Below are 17,142 nucleotides of genomic sequence, written 5' to 3'. Positions count from 1 at the left end.
TGCCCTTTGGGGTTTCTGACTGGGCCATCCCTCGAGGGTCAGTGGTTTGGTTGCTGTGTGGTCCTTAATTTTGTTCATCCACCCATCCATGTGTGCATTTGTTGCTTTGTTGTGGGGTTTTTAGTTTTTAGTTGTTTTTTTTTTTTAAGCTGTGGCGTGATTAATGTGTGCTTTGTGTGTTCACGAGTGTGTGCAGTTATTTGTTGTGGTTCTGTGTAGCCTCTGGCTTGCCAAGTTTGTGTGTTTGTGTGTTGCACTGAGGCATTCCTCTTTCCGACAGGTAATTATTTGACCCTTTCTAGCTTTTCAGTTTGCCTCACAGACACAGTCAGTCAAATATCACAAGAGACTGTCACGCCTTAGTTCGGGGCTTACAAATAGCCCTTTGTTGGTCTAACTGAAATGTCTCAAACATCAACGGGTTCTTGTTAATGAATTAGCTTGTGGTCAATCAGTGCTATATTCCAGTTAGTTAGGGCCTGACCCTGACCCCAAAGCAGACCTGGCTATATCTTACAGTGGTTTGGTCAGTATTTCTGGGAGGGGAGAGGGGTCGACCCATGCTGACCCCATGGTGTGCGAGTCATGCGAAGACACGGTGTGGATCTCCCTCAGGGAATCTCCAGAGGAATGCGGCACCAGATGGACCTGATGGAAAACACATTCCTCCTGTTTCTGCTCTTCTTCCTTCCTCTCTTCTCTCCTCCTCATCTTCTTGATCGACTGTCCACACACTCCTTATACTTTCTCGTATCTGCCTAGTCTCCTCTTCACCGCCATGCTGTGACCTCCTTCCCCCCAAAACACACACTTCCACACCTCCCATTTGTCTGTTTCTGTGGAATGTTTGCATTCCTCAACTCCTTGGGGCATGATGTTTTTTGGCGGATGTCAGGGGGGAGGTAAGCCATGCTAGGAAAGCTGCTTTGCATATGTCGAGTGGAAACTGAAGAAAATATTCATTAGTTGCAGATTTCCTAATTTGATCAGTATTTTTAAGACTTGTGTTGAGAAACAAGAATGAGTGGCCTTAATTACCGGCTGATCCTGCGTGTCTGTGCGTGAACACGTGCATGCCTTTGGATGTGTCTATGTGAGTCAGTGCAAGTGTTTGTGCGTGTGCAGTGTTTATCAGTGATCTGTGTATGCACCGCTTTATGCTGGAATGCTGCAACAGGGCTGGTATGCACAACGTGTTAAAACAGGTTACCGCTACCTCCCTGCTGGCAGGCATCTCCTCAGCTGGCCACACACACCCACCCACACAAACACACAGGCACGCTGTGAAGACATCTCTCATCTAAAGACATTTACATACGCAGAGTTGATGTTAGCTAATCTAAGTGTTTCTCTGTTAAACATCTCTGTCTTCTCATCTTCCATGTTATCTCACTGGAGATGTTTCTTTTGCCACTGGTTCCAGTTTTGCATTCTTAGATGTATGTGAGTGTGCAGTGCATTTCATGTTCAGGCACATCCCTCCCATAGTCCAGGCTTAATAGAGGTGTTGGAGAACGAGGTGAACACTTTTTCCCCCCTCTGCCTCCTATTGTTCAGATTCTTTTTCTGTCTGCTCTGTCTTCACCTCTCTAATCCCTTAGTCCTGTCTTTTTATTTATTTTTATTTTTTTTTCTTTCCTGCTTTCGTTCTTTCCACCAATCGCAGAGCTTGGACCAGGTTGCCTTGACCAATGCCACCATTCTGGATGGCAGCGGGGGCGGGCCCAACGGTTCCCTGGCTGGCTCAATGGGCTCTGTGGCTGTCTGTCTTCCTTCTGAGTCTTCTCTCACTGACTCTCTCCACACCTCAGCGGTGAGCTTACAAGGGATAGATGGTGGAAGCACAAGCAGGATACTTATATGAACCAGCTCTCTAAGACAGATAATGTGATACCCCTTCCTTTGGCAGACTGGTGTTACATTCCAGCTGTTTGGTATTCAGTATTGTTGCTCAGATGATAATAAAATGACTCATTTACTTAGTGGCATCTTGTTGTTGTTATCACTGCCCACAAACTGTCTGCTGTCTGATTATTGGTCTTAAAAGAATCCCAGTAGAGCATGTTGCACTGCATGTTCTTTTTGCCAGTAAATATTGTTACCTTTTATAAATGATGCACTCCAGTGCCACCTGGTGGTCATGATGACTCTGAGCTGGAAAACGCACCGCTCACTGTACGATACCAGACCTCGGCTAGCCGCTATCTCTCTTCCTTAGCCACAAATTCACACTTGACGTCTGTCCCACCCTTAGAAAACAACTCTGTGCCCCTCTCCGCTGCCTTACGCCTCGGTTTGTGTCCCTCCTCTTTTCCCATAGAGCGAGAGCGCGAATGACGAGGGCGGGGAGGGGGAGTACGTCAACTTGTACTCATCCAGCCAGGCCAATGGGGAGCTGCCTCTCTCCCTCAGAGTAAGTAGCTGACCGCCACAGGTGAAAGGTCAATTCCATTTGCACGTCCCGTCACTTCAGGATATGAATCAAGGCTTGTTTAACTGGCAGATATGACTCTCACCGCTCGTCTGTTGCACTGAGCAGCTCTTATTGATTCATCTCTTGAACTGACGGCGCTGAAATGGAATATCAATGTAACCAAACCTGACTGAGCATGACTTCAGGTTCACGGGTTTGCCTGCTAGGGACTCATGTGCTGTGGGTGGTGTCTGTGGAAAAGATGTCCATCTGTATGTTGTTCTGACTGCCTGGCTGGTGATTGCTGTCTCTCTGGCTGCGCTTCAACTATAATGAGCATTTAACCTTGTTCCGATCTAACACCTGACATGTCGCTGCTCCAAAAGGGATTCTCAATGGTTCACTGGTTTTCAATTTTCCAATAACATTCCCCATAACAGCTTATGTGCTCCTGTGCATGTGTGACTGTGTGCGTGCGTGGTTGTATTTGTATTCCTCTGGGTCAGCGTGTGCATTCGGGGTGTATTTTAGGTGTGCTTGGGTTGTGGTTTGTGGAAATGTAAGCGAGAGTGATAGAGACGTACAGATGTGTGATTGTATTTGTAGTTTCACATTTGGTGCAGTTTCAGTCCGAGTGAGTTTCATCTGTTGGGTTTTTCCTGGCTCATACTGAGGAAAAGCTGCATTTTACCCATCAACCCTTTACACCTCATGTAAGTTAACACTAATAGGGATAACATCCTGAGACATGTGTAGTATCCATCCTCCTCTCCACCAAACATGTTGCATGAGATCCTGGTGGTCTCTACTATCTCATCAATAACCAGGCTCCTGTCACTGCATGGAACCATTCACCGTTGATGTTCCATGTTCTGCTGTGCAGATGTTGATTATTGTTTTTCCATTCATTGATTAGGAGACAATTGCAGCTGACGACGTACTTCAAGACCCCACCCCTCAGATGCCATCCACCAATAGCAAAGAGGCTTTGGACAAGGACAGGTAAGGGTCTTAATGTTTACATCCTGTAAGTGATATACGCTGTATACAGCATGTATATGTCTTTATATTGCAATGTTTTTACAGTTAGTAAACAAGAAATCAACATACTGGAAATGATTCAAAAAATATACCATCAGACATCAATTAAACGGCAACTTTAGAATGTAAGTGCCAAATAAACTCTGTTTTTCTAGTGTTTTCTGAGGTGTTCCTGGAGCTATTTCACAACTATTCATAATTAATTTCATTTTTTCCAGCTGTGAATAGCTCCTCCACTCCCTTTGTGCAGTGTGTTGTGGGAGAAGAGTGTACCTCAACAGCACTCTCGAAAAATCAAGAGTTTTTTTAGTAGTCCAGCAGGACTGGAGATGCATGCTATTAAGCCATAATAATGCACAGCATGTATTGGTTATATTTTGTGCAACCAGCACCAGACTGTTGCAAAATAACCTCAGCCTGGCACATTGAAAACAGTTCACACAGTCTCATGAAAAAACTTAGATCAGTTAGTCCTTCTGTAATAACTCCCTGAGGACCGTCAGGTCTGTTCCTGTCTCCTCAGGGCAACAGCAGCATGCTCCATCTTTTTAACAAGTTTGGCCAAAGTAACATCCGGAGCTCTGCATTTTAATTACAATACAGACATGTTGCTGCAATCACCAACATGATGTGATGTGACTTACATTTTATAGTGGTGTTTCCAAAAACAAAAGAGTGTTTATTTCGAAAAAAACACACTTCTTCTGTGGATCATGTTTATGTCGCAAGAAGATGATTAGGTCGACTATTTCATCATCAGATTGTCAGAATCATTGTTCTATGTAAAACACAAGTTGTCAAGCAGATGTAGAAATGGATCATTGTATGACAAATAAAATGGTGCATTAGTACGCACCGAAAACATGATGATCGTAAGATCTCCAACATCTCCGAAGTGAGTTCAAAAGTGAATTCGGGAGACATAGTTTACCCCATTGTTTGCTCCAGAATATTCAAGCTGCTGTATTCATATTTGAAACTCTCAACATCCCAGACAACCGTAAGTTTTCCCAACTGAAAGTAGACGAATATGATTGGCCATGACTGTCACAACATCTAACATACCCACATATAATGTACGATGATGTATTGTTTGTGATCCCACACTGTTTCCAAGTGTGCTACAAGTGCACCAGGTGTGCCACAAAAAAAAAAAAAAAAAGACTTGTGAGATTTTATGTTCTGATGTGTGTGTGTTGTAGGAGGCAGAAGTCAACAGAGTCTGCCGGGAGCGATGAGGAAGATGTTGACGAACTCTCCCTCATAGACCACAAGGAGATTATGAATAGGATAACACTAAAACAAGAGGTAAGACAAACGTCACTGTTGATGCTGTGTGCTGTTTTTAGAAAAATGTGCTGTGACAGAACTGTGCAGCTCCAGCATACAAAGCACATTTTATCCTGTTAGTCTAGCACAGACTAAAGGTCACCGCAAGTCACTCAGATGTGAAATCAGATCCTGAGATCCTGATGGCTGTTGCTGCCCTCTGGAGTTGAGCTTCTGAAACTGCAGAGCTGAAACTGCCAAACCGCCCTCCTCCTTTTCCAACGCCTCCTCCTCCTTTGTCCTGTGTGGTGCAGTCTGATAGACAGATGTGTGTAAATGCTGCTCGCCACTCTGCAAGGTTAGGGGCAATGTGACAGCAATGATTTATAAAAGGAGATAGGGAGAGATCAGGATTGCAAGGAGGAAAGATTCATGGCCTGTGATGACATTTAAAGGTGTTACAGGAGACATATTGCAGTGGTGGTGCTTTTATCTTACACAAGTCTGACTTTTTCTTCGTCATCAGAGGAGCTGGTGCAGGACAAAAAAAAAAAAAACAGGCAGAAAGAGGAAAGGTGCAAGCTACATTTTAGGCTAGACTGCATCACTCCACATCTGCTCTAACCACTCTTTTCCTCCTCTGCTTTCAATCTCACTCCCTTCTCTCCTATCTATCTGTCGATCATTTTCTCCACACCTTGCTCACTCTCCTTAATCTTTCCCAGAATGACGATGGCCCTGATGTTCGTGCTGGATCAGGAGATATTCTATTAGTCCACGCTACAGAAACAGACCGCAAAGGTACAGTAGAGATTACAGAACACGTTAAGACTCATACTTACCCCACATATTTGTTATGCAGAGTAGAGTATGTTACTGTGCTTCAGGGTCACTGGTACAGCTTGATTTTGCTAGCTCGACAGCAGCTGTTTTATAGTCAAAGACAGATTTACTTTTATTTGTTAAGTGTGATTCTTTATTTTGACTGACGTGGTACTACTTTTCTGATCTCCACATCTGAGTAGCATGTTAAATAGTCTCAGTCTCTCTCTGGTTCAATTATTTGCAATGTGTCAGTCCCGGTTATTTAGTCTTCACATTTGATGATGTGTTTTCATCTTTAGGTAGTTAATTGGGAACTCTCTGGCTGCACATCAAACTGAAATATGCTGTTTTTTTTCCTCTGTTTTTGCTTGACAGATCTCGTTTTGTACTGTGAAGCCTTTCTGACTACATATAGGACTTTTATAACCCCAGAGGACCTCATTAAGAAGCTACACTACAGATATCCTTTTCAAATCACTCAACGTGTCACTGTGAGCGTAATCGTTGTTTTGTTGGTAGACGCCTGTTTTTCTTGCCTAGTGATTTATTTACCAAGGAAAGACTTGTTTATCTTATATGCTCTTATTCACATCTTTCATTTGAAAGCAGTCATAAATAGAAACCCACAGTAACACCATACTGCTCTGCTGATGGATACTTGAGACGAAAATACTTCTGAAACTGAAAGGAAAACAAGAGTGCCATGAAGTCCCCCCCCAAAGGTTTTTCAAGCTTTGACGCAAATGACTGGCTTTTTCATTGTTGCATCGAGCTGGAATTATTAGTTGATTAATGGATTATATGATAAGCAGAAAATTAATCAGCAGCAACTTTGATAATTAATTAATCCTTTGTCATTTTCTCTTGTCTCACTTGATGGTAAACTGAAAATATATGGGTTTTGGACTTTTTATAATTTGAAGACATCACCATGGGATTTAGGAAATTATGACGGCCAATTTCACCATTTTCTGACATTTTTTAAACCCAACAGTCAAAGAGTTGTTGAGTAATTAATCAGCAGTTTAATTGTTAATTAAATTAACATTTAGCTACAGCCCCATTGTTTTTACTGCAAGAAATAATGTATAACACTGACATTACTATGTAATGATGTATGTTGCTGAGAGAAAACTACAGTTTTTATGTCATGAACATGTTTGTTGCATCCATTTTATATCTTGATATGTATTAAAAGTAGGTAAAGTTGCTGTTTTAACTTGATTATGACAGAAGTTACTGTGTGGGATAAAAGCCATATAATTATTGATTTGTAGAACCACAAACTGTCCTAACAGTGGAGGGATGCACAGAGAGCAAAACTTTACACATCTTGTCTTACCTCATAAAATGTAATCTTATAATCTTACTTAAGAATGTTATTGTACTTTGTAATCCATATATAGTTTTATTTTCATTGTCCTTGACCACAAAGCACATATACCAGGTTCTGCCACAGTCCGGACACCTTCAAGAAGCGAGTCAGCAAGAACACGTTTTTTGTGCTGGTTCGTGTGGTGGACGAGCTGTGGTGAGTAGATCTCAGTGATTTTGTCCTTAATTCTGAGAAAATTACCATTTCATTTTGTGTGGTGCACGTCCTCAAGGTCATGTGTCCAAGTAGATGTGGAGTGTGGAGGGGATCTGTTTTCCCCATCACAAATTTTAATCATTAAATCATTTCCCTCTCCTCTTCCTCCGTCCTCCAGCCTGGTGGAGCTGACAGAGGACATCTTGAAACAGCTGATGGACCTGGTGTTCACGCTGGTGTGCAATGGCGAGCTCAGCCTTGCCCGTGTGCTCCGCAAGAACATCCTGGATAAGGTCGAGCAGAAGAAGCTGCTGCGCTACACTAACTCCCTCAAGCCCCTGGCCGCCCGAGGGGTCTCTGCAAGGTACTGTGGGGGTCAAGGGTCAGCTCTTTCTGAAACTTGTATGGAGTGTGTTGATGCTACAAGTGGAACGACACTCTTTTGCTATTCCTGTGGCTCAGTGTCCTTGGGGATAGCAAACAGTGTTTTGTTTATTGCCTGGTAGACTGGCCATCAGACACCATAAGACCACACAAGACTACTTAAACTAACAGTCATCCGCAGATAATGCTTTTATAATGGTTTGATAATGTTTCCATGGAATCCATTATTGAAACACATTGAAAAAACTTCTCTCTTGTACACCATGCTTTATTCATGATTCATCTTTCTTTCATCACTGAGGTTGTTTCCCTGTGTCCTCAAGTACATTTGACTCTATACTTTATACATTATCATTTAACAGTAATATAAAATACCATATGTACTCCTAGTGAATACAGACATTTACAAGAAATATATATATATATGTCCATAAATACAAAACATACAATATTATAGCTCTTTGATATGAACATACTAGAAAATCTTAAAAAGATACGTGGTAAAATCAATACAAAACTGTGCTCCTGGATCGCACTGTGTGGTGGCCAAAGACAGCCTGGAAACACACAACAAAAAAATCTGTGGGTCTTAAAGAGTAAAACCTTGCCGAGCAGTATTTTCAAAACAGCAGCACAGATGGATGTGGCGAGCTGATGTTGTGCGATACGATAGATCAACCATTCATCCATCGCACAATCTGTTGTGCCTCAAACCGATGTGTGATGCAGATTGTGTGTGACATGCAGTAAACTTGCATAGTCATCGCTGATGCAGTCTAAAGGTGCCTTTTTAAAATGACTCACCATTATTTCAATACAAGGCAGCTCATTCTGTTCTCTTTTAACCTTATTTTACAAAGGTAAGTATATTCAGATCTTTTAATATGTATGGATAACCCTAACTCATTCTGTTTCAAATTGTTTAAATGAGTCAATATGTCAACACACATAAAAACATGAGATTCAGACTCTTAGTTCATTTTCGTTTTACATTTTGTACATTTATGACCAGACTTTCTATAAACCAATTTTGCTTAACAGCAAGTAATTACCAAGACAGACTGGCTGTAGCTACAGAACTGGAATGGATCGAAATGACTCTTCCCAGTCTACAACGTAAAACTTAAAGCTGGAGTCATCACCTCATAATTTTGTGTCCTAACAGGCCTGGAACTCTTCATGACTTCCGCAGTCATGAGATTGCAGATCAGCTCACTCTTCTTGATGCTGAACTCTTCTATAAAATAGAGGTAGGATGGATTCTTTGTGTCCAAGTTAGTTGCTTATGTCAGTATTAGTTGACATTTACTTTGTTTCAACATTGTCGATCCCAATTTGAACTCCTCTCGTTTTCCTTCAGATTCCCGAGGTGCTGCTTTGGGCCAAGGAGCAGAATGAGGAGAAGAGTCCGAACCTGACTCAGTTCACAGAGCACTTTAACAACATGAGCTATTGGTAAGACCAAAACCACAAAACTTCAAACATCTCACTGTCTGTCATTGCTGTTTTTGGCCTCTCTTTTATACCAGCTTGTCTGCATAAATGTTGACACCATTGTGTTTATTTCTCTTTATCCTATAGGGTCCGCTCTTTGATTATTCAGCAGGAGAAAGCCCAAGACAGAGAGAAACTGCTCCTCAAGTTCATCAAGATAATGAAGGTTAGTCAACTTTAAAATATCTTAATGTTTGTGTCATTTTCTTTTTGTTTAATGCAATAACATCTATGCACATTTATTATTACAGCACTTAAGAAAGTTGAATAATTTCAACTCCTACCTGGCAATACTGTCCGCCCTGGACTCTGCCCCCATCAGGAGATTGGAGTGGCAGAAACAGACCTCAGAGGTGAGGGAGGAGTTGCAAGTCAGCATATAAAAGCAATGTGTCATGTCATTTGATGGTGTATTGTCAAGATCTCCTTGAATCTTCGCATCTTTTCTCATTGTTAAGTATCTTGATTATCACTTTTCCCTCATATGCCACTTCCCCCTTATTCTCTCAGGGATTGGAGGAATATTGCACGTTGATCGACAGCTCTTCCTCCTTCAGAGCATACAGAGCTGCTCTGGCTGAAGTGGAGCCTCCATGTATCCCGTACCTGTAAGTGAATGAATGTTTACATGCGTGTTTGAACTCGTACATATTTTTGCTGAGGGCCACAATTTGACATGACTTGTCCATCCTCCAGGGGTCTAATCCTCCAGGACTTGACTTTCGTCCACCTGGGGAACCCTGACCTCATTGACGGAAAGGTCAATTTCTCCAAACGCTGGCAGCAGTTCAACATCCTGGACAGCATGCGACGCTTCCAGCAAGTGTAAGTCCACGGGGATAAATTTATGATGAAAAGATATATTAATGTAAAAGCTTGGTAAACATCAAACACAGTAATAAATGTCATCATTTGTTTGCAACTGGCAGGAAATATAATGCGCCTGCTTTGTTTATAATTAAATTCTAATATCATAAAACATTTCTGTCAACTCCACATGGGCTGTTTGTTTTCTCGCTAATGAATTACTGCATTCAAACATCGACCTCTTCTCATGTCAGGCATTATGAGCTGAAGCGCAACGAAGACATCGTCTCTTTCTTCAACGACTTCAGTGACCACCTCGCAGAGGAGGCCCTGTGGGAGCTGTCGCTCAAGATCAAACCCAGGAACATCGCCAGGCGCAAGACGGACCGCGAGGAGAAGACCTAGGGCCCATGGGCCTTCTGAGACTGACCTCCAACTGTGCTTCATGACACTAACTCCACTTTACTACAGACTGAGAGAAGGACGAATGGAAGCTAGCCGCTGGAGCAAATGGGAGACTCATTGTGTGGAATGCAGAACAAACTACAGACTGAAGCGTGGCTGAGGTTTACAAAGAGCTCTGCTGCTCTGGGAGATTATAATTGGGATTACTGTGGCTGTGGCGTAGAGACGGGGAGAGATTGTGACTATGGTGAAACAGGAGGAAGCCTGGTGCCAAGAAGGAGAGAAGAATCACACAGAGCGGGCAGGGAGACGCTAAGGAAATAACCAAAGTCTGCTCCCTGGGCTCTCTGTTTTAGAGTGGAGCTGTTGCGTGTGTGAGATTGAGCTGAATGATCCATTACTCTCCAAGTTGCTCCTTCCTCTTCCTTTATGTATGTGCCATTTGTTGGTCATCTTCCTGCGACCCTCTCCCCGACTCATGAGTTCCCCTCAAACAGCAGAACCTCGAGAGCGACCTGCCGTGAACTGTGACGTCAACATGCAGGCTGCAGACCGAGAGTCCACTGGAGGGGGATGTGAGGGGATTTGAACTTGAAGAGAGGATGACCATTAGAGACTGGAACCTATGAGTTTGTTTTGAAACATTTTGTGTAAGAATCATGTATGGTTATGAAATGTATTATATACAGTGCTCCTTTTGTTCTTAAAAAGGATGTTTATGCTTATGAGAAGAGCTTAGCTTCTCCCAAGTGCCATACATATGTGCACTAAAAAAAGCAAAGCAAAAACACAAAAAGATAAATTACTCAAGATGCTGTGATCTATGTATGTCATACTGAATCATTGTGTGCCGTGTTCAAGTGTAGAGAACCATAAGGCAATCACAATCATGTCCCAGTCATGTCGCTGTGTGAAAGTGTTTGTGTGTGACTGAAGTCCTCAGTGACGTGTGTGTGTCATTCCAAAATGTGCTGTAGTAAAATCATTTTGATTCCTTTTTGGGATAATGGTCAAAAACAACACATCACACTGTGTTCTCAAACTCCAATAAAACAAACAGCTCTGTTTCTATACACACTTTGTCAGTCATAAATTTCTTTTTTTGGACAAAAAAAAAAAAAAACAGACTGACCTTTTAAACCTTAATAACGGAACTTCCATTTATTGTTGAATAATAGTGCATGGAAAATTAACTTAAAAAAGTTAAGGCATGTAATCAGCATTAAATAATCAAAAGGAAGCACTCAGTATCAAGACGCTACAGAAACATATGGACCTAATTTTAATAAGTTATTAAAAACAGGAAAAGTAATGAGGTAACCACATCACATTATTGTTAATATAATTTGAATATATTAATCTCCACTAAAACATCAAAAAAGCGAAACTGTGTAATTATGAGGTCAAATTCAAAGTGCAAAAGCGTGACTGGATTTAAACAATTAAATAACGCCTCCTACCTTCGACCACATGACCTTCCATTTCAGTAACAGCTTGTCTGACCAAGGTGAAACACTGAAAAAAATCAAACAGTATCATGGAAGACTTTCACATGTGAAAAGCAAACTATTAGCATGTTTGTTATGTACCAATAATTACAGTAGAGTTACAAAGAGGTTGCAGCACTAAATCCTTGCAACATTGTTATTTTGGATATCAATTTAAAAAAGGATGCAGAGAGTGAGACTGGCATCACAGTTGCTGACCCCCGCTGCACAAATCAGTAGCAGCACACTCATCTTCACAGCCACGTCCATGCATCCACACAGTCTCAGTGAGGCCGACTACTGGGCTCCAGCAGGACCCTCTTTCCTGGAGGATTGGTGGCTCCGCTCTGCAGGTCACCCGGCTCAGAAATGGCCCGTTTGAAGCCTGGCCCCTGACCGTTGATGGACCCACGCTGCCATTTGCAGATGTCTCCATTCAGAATGTCCTGGATGTGCTGCACAATGAGGTTGATGGCCACTGATGAGAGACAGATGAAGAATTTGTCTAGCATTCATGATGTTTGAGAAATTATTATCAGGAAAAAAAACGTACCCATATTGTCAACTCCCCTTGGAATGATGACATCTGCATACTTCTTAGTCTGGGAGAGAACAAAATAGTCACACAGTGCTCAAAGAGAGGTTTGTTGACTGAATGACACTAGAAAATGGCTGATAATAAGTTGTCATACTTACAGGCAAACAAAATTCCTCAAAAGCAGGTTTAACAAACGTTGTGTACTGTGTGAGAATCTGCTCCAGGTCTCTCCCTCTGTTCATGTCTCGCAGAACTACAGAGAAATTAGGTCAAACCATTGATCAACTGTGACAACAACTGGAATATTGTGTGTTTGACAGAGACCTTCATACCTCTGCGAGACAGTCTGACGTCTGAATCTGTGTCCACAAAGAGCTTCATGTGAAACATATCTCGCACTTTCTGGGGGTAGAAAACCAGGATCCCCTCAAAGAGGACCACATCTGCTGGGTAAACTGTGATCCTGTCTTCCAACCTATAAACACACACACACACACACACACAAAGATATTGAGAAAGGAGGTCTGAGGATTTCTCATCAGGGCTCAATCACTATGCCTCCTACCAACCTGGAATGGGTGACAAAGTCATATGTTGGCACTTCAACCACCTTTCCCTCCACAATGTCCTTCAAGGTTTTGTACATTAACTCGTTGTCGAATGCCTCTGCAAGACATGAAAAATAGATACAGCAGTGAAAGCAGCATGTAATAAAAATAAGAGGGTCAATATAATGCAATACAGGCTTATTTCAGATGATGAGGAAATTGAATAAATAAAACGAATAATCGTTGCAACTCTAGAATAAACACAGCTGGGCATGTGTGCTGTTGTAAACAAAGTTGACTGTAAAAACACCGGTCTGTAGCGTGGGCCTACCTGGGTGATCAAAGTTGTACTGGCCCTTCAGCGCCTTTGCCTTCTGCTCTGGAGTCAGGACTCTGTAAAAGCTGTCCTGGCTTATAATTGCTACCTTCCTCTGGCGGTGGTCCACTTTGTTCTGGCCCAGGAGCTCCATGATCTTGGCGCAAACTGTTGACTGTGGCAGAAAACTCTCCATTATTTATGATCACGTACAATGTTTTGTTAGGTTAAACTAGCACGGATGAATTAAACTGCAATTTGTGGAAGTGTCCTGGGAACCAGAAGTCCTGAAGTTTGAACTGTAGTGTGGCCCCAGTGACCTTTTTTATTGTAGTGTTTATCACTGCCAAGTAACTGACACACTTATTACAGCGGCTAGTTAGCTAGAGGCTTTTGCTGTCGCAAAGAAGGGATGGAAGAGGCAGTAAGATTAGAGCGGTCAAAGAATGACTGTTCTAGAATTTTCATGAAATAATATAAAGAAAATATTCACGAAGCAAAGGGGCGTGCCAGTTGGTTTGACGGTTGGTTTGACTAGCAAACTAAGCTAAGCTACTCGTGATGCTAATTTTCGTTGTCGCAGAGATCCTCCGGCTCAAAATGACTGACCTTGCCGCTTGCAGTTCCTCCGCTGACGCCGATTAAGAAAGGACGATGCCGTGGCCTCTCTGCGTCGTCCAGGGACACGAGAGCATCCATTGGAGTCCAACAGGAACGAAAGACAGCAGAAATATAGATAGCTTCGATTAATGCTAGCTATGCTATCTGTTAGCAATAACAACGCGCTGTTCTCGCGAGACCGAACGTTGTCTCAATCGGAAGTATCAACCATGGTATCAACACAGGACCGTTTCGTGAGGAAAAATAGGATAAATCACTACATATCAAGGGCGTAAGTTTGGTCTCAACAACTCAACAACCAAGCCACCCCTCCAAAACTAAGAGATTACCTTTTTACTGCCATCCACCAACCGGTTCATGAACATATGAGATCTGAATTAACATTAAGGAATACCCATACGCAAATGTAATAATGTGTTGAATTTCTATATATGAAATATATGTTCATTTGAAGTAAAATCATATATGTTTTTAAGGTATAGCCTAAATGTGTGAAAATTACATATGAAACCTGTTTCAGAATTTTGGAACAATATCATGTATTGACATAAATGTCTAGCTAATAGAAATATGCATTTTAGTACGTCTTTTTATGTTGTAAACATTTGTTACTTAATATGTAATTTATATATATCCCAAAGCCTGTCAGTATTTGTTCATATTATATATGCAAAAGTAAAACATTGTATGTTTGAATTTAATAAGGAACTTTTAAGAAAATCATATACAAACGTTTGATAAGGATGTTCCTTTAATAAAGTTGCATTTCACTATGAGTATTTCGTCTTCATCATCACAAAAATGTTTAAAAATGTCAGGCATAAAAATGTACCACAACATCGTAGTGTTGTAAGACATTAAAATGTCATAGTATAGGGAGGCATGGAAATGTGAACATACATCATAATAGAGTAAGGCATGAAAGTGTCAAACAAAGTCATAGTATAGTAAGTTTCAAAAAACCGTCAGATTATAGATGTAAAAAAACATCATAGTATAGTATGGCATAAAAATGTCAAAAAAACATCATGGTATATTATGGCATAAAAGGCGATAGAAACTTCGTAGTATGGTAAGAGTTTAAACGACATAGTATAGTAAGGCATAAAAATGTCAAAAAACGTCATAGTATAGTATGGCATAAAAATGTCAAAAAAACATCATGGTATATTATGGCATAAAAGGCGATAGAAACTTCGTAGTATGGTAAGAGTTTAAACGACATAGTATAGTAAGGCATAAAAATGTCAAAAAACGTCATAGTATAGTATGGCATAAAAATGTCAAAAAACGTCATAGTATAGTATGGCANCCGACTACTGGGCTCCAGCAGGACCCTCTTTCCTGGAGGATTGGTGGCTCCGCTCTGCAGGTCACCCGGCTCAGAAATGGCCCGTTTGAAGCCTGGCCCCTGACCGTTGATGGACCCACGCTGCCATTTGCAGATGTCTCCATTCAGAATGTCCTGGATGTGCTGCACAATGAGGTTGATGGCCACTGATGAGAGACAGATGAAGAATTTGTCTAGCATTCATGATGTTTGAGAAATTATTATCAGGAAAAAAAACGTACCCATATTGTCAACTCCCCTTGGAATGATGACATCTGCATACTTCTTAGTCTGGGAGAGAACAAAATAGTCACACAGTGCTCAAAGAGAGGTTTGTTGACTGAATGACACTAGAAAATGGCTGATAATAAGTTGTCATACTTACAGGCAAACAAAATTCCTCAAAAGCAGGTTTAACAAACGTTGTGTACTGTGTGAGAATCTGCTCCAGGTCTCTCCCTCTGTTCATGTCTCGCAGAACTACAGAGAAATTAGGTCAAACCATTGATCAACTGTGACAACAACTGGAATATTGTGTGTTTGACAGAGACCTTCATACCTCTGCGAGACAGTCTGACGTCTGAATCTGTGTCCACAAAGAGCTTCATGTGAAACATATCTCGCACTTTCTGGGGGTAGAAAACCAGGATCCCCTCAAAGAGGACCACATCTGCTGGGTAAACTGTGATCCTGTCTTCCAACCTATAAACACACACACACACACACACACAAAGATATTGAGAAAGGAGGTCTGAGGATTTCTCATCAGGGCTCAATCACTATGCCTCCTACCAACCTGGAATGGGTGACAAAGTCATATGTTGGCACTTCAACCACCTTTCCCTCCACAATGTCCTTCAAGGTTTTGTACATTAACTCGTTGTCGAATGCCTCTGCAAGACATGAAAAATAGATACAGCAGTGAAAGCAGCATGTAATAAAAATAAGAGGGTCAATATAATGCAATACAGGCTTATTTCAGATGATGAGGAAATTGAATAAATAAAACGAATAATCGTTGCAACTCTAGAATAAACACAGCTGGGCATGTGTGCTGTTGTAAACAAAGTTGACTGTAAAAACACCGGTCTGTAGCGTGGGCCTACCTGGGTGATCAAAGTTGTACTGGCCCTTCAGCGCCTTTGCCTTCTGCTCTGGAGTCAGGACTCTGTAAAAGCTGTCCTGGCTTATAATTGCTACCTTCCTCTGGCGGTGGTCCACTTTGTTCTGGCCCAGGAGCTCCATGATCTTGGCGCAAACTGTTGACTGTGGCAGAAAACTCTCCATTATTTATGATCACGTACAATGTTTTGTTAGGTTAAACTAGCACGGATGAATTAAACTGCAATTTGTGGAAGTGTCCTGGGAACCAGAAGTCCTGAAGTTTGAACTGTAGTGTGGCCCCAGTGACCTTTTTTATTGTAGTGTTTATCACTGCCAAGTAACTGACACACTTATTACAGCGGCTAGTTAGCTAGAGGCTTTTGCTGTCGCAAAGAAGGGATGGAAGAGGCAGTAAGATTAGAGCGGTCAAAGAATGACTGTTCTAGAATTTTCATGAAATAATATAAAGAAAATATTCACGAAGCAAAGGGGCGTGCCAGTTGGTTTGACGGTTGGTTTGACTAGCAAACTAAGCTAAGCTACTCGTGATGCTAATTTTCGTTGTCGCAGAGATCCTCCGGCTCAAAATGACTGACCTTGCCGCTTGCAGTTCCTCCGCTGACGCCGATTAAGAAAGGACGATGCCGTGGCCTCTCTGCGTCGTCCAGGGACACGAGAGCATCCATTGGAGTCCAACAGGAACGAAAGACAGCAGAAATATAGATAGCTTCGATTAATGCTAGCTATGCTATCTGTTAGCAATAACAACGCGCTGTTCTCGCGAGACCGAACGTTGTCTCAATCGGAAGTATCAACCATGGTATCAACACAGGACCGTTTCGTGAGGAAAAATAGGATAAATCACTACATATCAAGGGCGTAAGTTTGGTCTCAACAACTCAACAACCAAGCCACCCCTCCAAAACTAAGAGATTACCTTTTTACTGCCATCCACCAACCGGTTCATGAACATATGAGATCTGAATTAACATTAAGGAATACCCATACGCAAATGTAATAATGTGTTGA

The 17,142-nt window shown here is 41.7% G+C and overlaps 2 protein-coding genes across 9 annotated transcripts in view; one reads left to right on the top strand and one right to left on the bottom strand.

Moving 5' to 3' along the window:
• The window catches only part of rapgef1 (Rap guanine nucleotide exchange factor 1), a 41,778-nt gene extending 30,536 nt beyond the window's left edge, over nucleotides 1-11,242 (top strand). For 3 of the 6 annotated variants that reach the window (XM_022766419.1, XM_022766420.1, XM_022766418.1), the window contains 15 exons: nucleotides 1,667-1,813; nucleotides 2,321-2,413; nucleotides 3,330-3,415; nucleotides 4,657-4,762; nucleotides 5,449-5,524; nucleotides 5,924-6,008; nucleotides 6,987-7,079; nucleotides 7,258-7,443; nucleotides 8,629-8,713; nucleotides 8,824-8,918; nucleotides 9,045-9,123; nucleotides 9,209-9,310; nucleotides 9,468-9,565; nucleotides 9,654-9,782; nucleotides 10,019-11,242. In XM_022766419.1, coding sequence (XP_022622140.1) covers nucleotides 1,667-1,813; nucleotides 2,321-2,413; nucleotides 3,330-3,415; nucleotides 4,657-4,762; nucleotides 5,449-5,524; nucleotides 5,924-6,008; nucleotides 6,987-7,079; nucleotides 7,258-7,443; nucleotides 8,629-8,713; nucleotides 8,824-8,918; nucleotides 9,045-9,123; nucleotides 9,209-9,310; nucleotides 9,468-9,565; nucleotides 9,654-9,782; nucleotides 10,019-10,169 — 1,611 coding nt within the window. In that variant the 3' untranslated portion in view covers nucleotides 10,170-11,242. The remainder of the gene's footprint in view (nucleotides 1-1,666; nucleotides 1,814-2,320; nucleotides 2,414-3,329; nucleotides 3,416-4,656; nucleotides 4,763-5,448; nucleotides 5,525-5,923; nucleotides 6,009-6,986; nucleotides 7,080-7,257; nucleotides 7,444-8,628; nucleotides 8,714-8,823; nucleotides 8,919-9,044; nucleotides 9,124-9,208; nucleotides 9,311-9,467; nucleotides 9,566-9,653; nucleotides 9,783-10,018) is intronic. The other 3 variants (XM_022766424.1, XM_022766422.1, XM_022766423.1) reach the window with 2 other exon arrangements.
• A 68-nt stretch (nucleotides 11,243-11,310) lies between these two features.
• Nucleotides 11,311-16,914, bottom strand: LOC111237354 (uridine-cytidine kinase 1-like). 3 transcript variants are annotated; one of them, XM_022766416.1, is made up of 8 exons: nucleotides 16,710-16,914; nucleotides 16,116-16,275; nucleotides 15,806-15,902; nucleotides 15,569-15,711; nucleotides 15,395-15,489; nucleotides 15,252-15,300; nucleotides 15,035-15,176; nucleotides 11,311-11,992 (listed from the first exon to the last, which is right to left on the bottom strand). In XM_022766416.1, exons 1-8 carry the CDS (start codon nucleotides 16,797-16,799, stop codon nucleotides 11,941-11,943), a joined length of 828 nt encoding a protein of 275 aa, XP_022622137.1. In that variant the 5' UTR covers nucleotides 16,800-16,914; the 3' UTR covers nucleotides 11,311-11,940. The 3 variants fall into 3 exon arrangements, with proteins under 3 accessions (XP_022622137.1, XP_022622138.1, XP_022622135.1); XM_022766417.1 differs by lacking the exons at nucleotides 15,035-15,176; nucleotides 15,252-15,300; nucleotides 15,395-15,489; ... (2 more) ...; nucleotides 16,116-16,275; nucleotides 16,710-16,914 and adding exons at nucleotides 12,210-12,258; nucleotides 12,353-12,447; nucleotides 12,527-12,669; ... (1 more) ...; nucleotides 13,074-13,233; nucleotides 13,668-13,872 and having other exon boundaries at nucleotides 11,311-12,111; XM_022766414.1 differs by lacking the exons at nucleotides 15,035-15,176; nucleotides 15,252-15,300; nucleotides 15,395-15,489; ... (2 more) ...; nucleotides 16,116-16,275; nucleotides 16,710-16,914 and adding exons at nucleotides 12,210-12,258; nucleotides 12,353-12,447; nucleotides 12,527-12,669; ... (1 more) ...; nucleotides 13,074-13,233; nucleotides 13,668-13,870 and having other exon boundaries at nucleotides 11,311-12,134.
• Nucleotides 16,915-17,142: the final 228 nt, after the last annotated feature.

The sequence above is a fragment of the Seriola dumerili genome, unplaced genomic scaffold, assembly GCF_002260705.1.
Source record: "Seriola dumerili isolate Sdu_G_001 unplaced genomic scaffold, Sdu_1.0 BDQW01000853.1, whole genome shotgun sequence".
In the NCBI taxonomy this organism is placed as follows: domain Eukaryota; kingdom Metazoa; phylum Chordata; class Actinopteri; order Carangiformes; family Carangidae; genus Seriola; species Seriola dumerili.
This window is presented reverse-complemented; position numbering and strand designations above follow the sequence as displayed.

Coding starts and splice junctions, on each gene's coding strand:
- LOC111237354 (XM_022766416.1), bottom strand. CDS start 16,799: ATGGATGCTCTCGTGTCCCTGGACGACGCAGAGAGGCCACGGCATCGT. Junction 16,276..16,709: donor GAGGAACTGCAAGCGGCAAG/GTCAGTCATTTT, acceptor TTTCTGCCACAG/TCAACAGTTTGCGCCAAGAT. Junction 11,993..15,034: donor GACCTGCAGAGCGGAGCCAC/CAATCCTCCAGG, acceptor GAGCGGAGCCAC/CAATCCTCCAGGAAAGAGGG.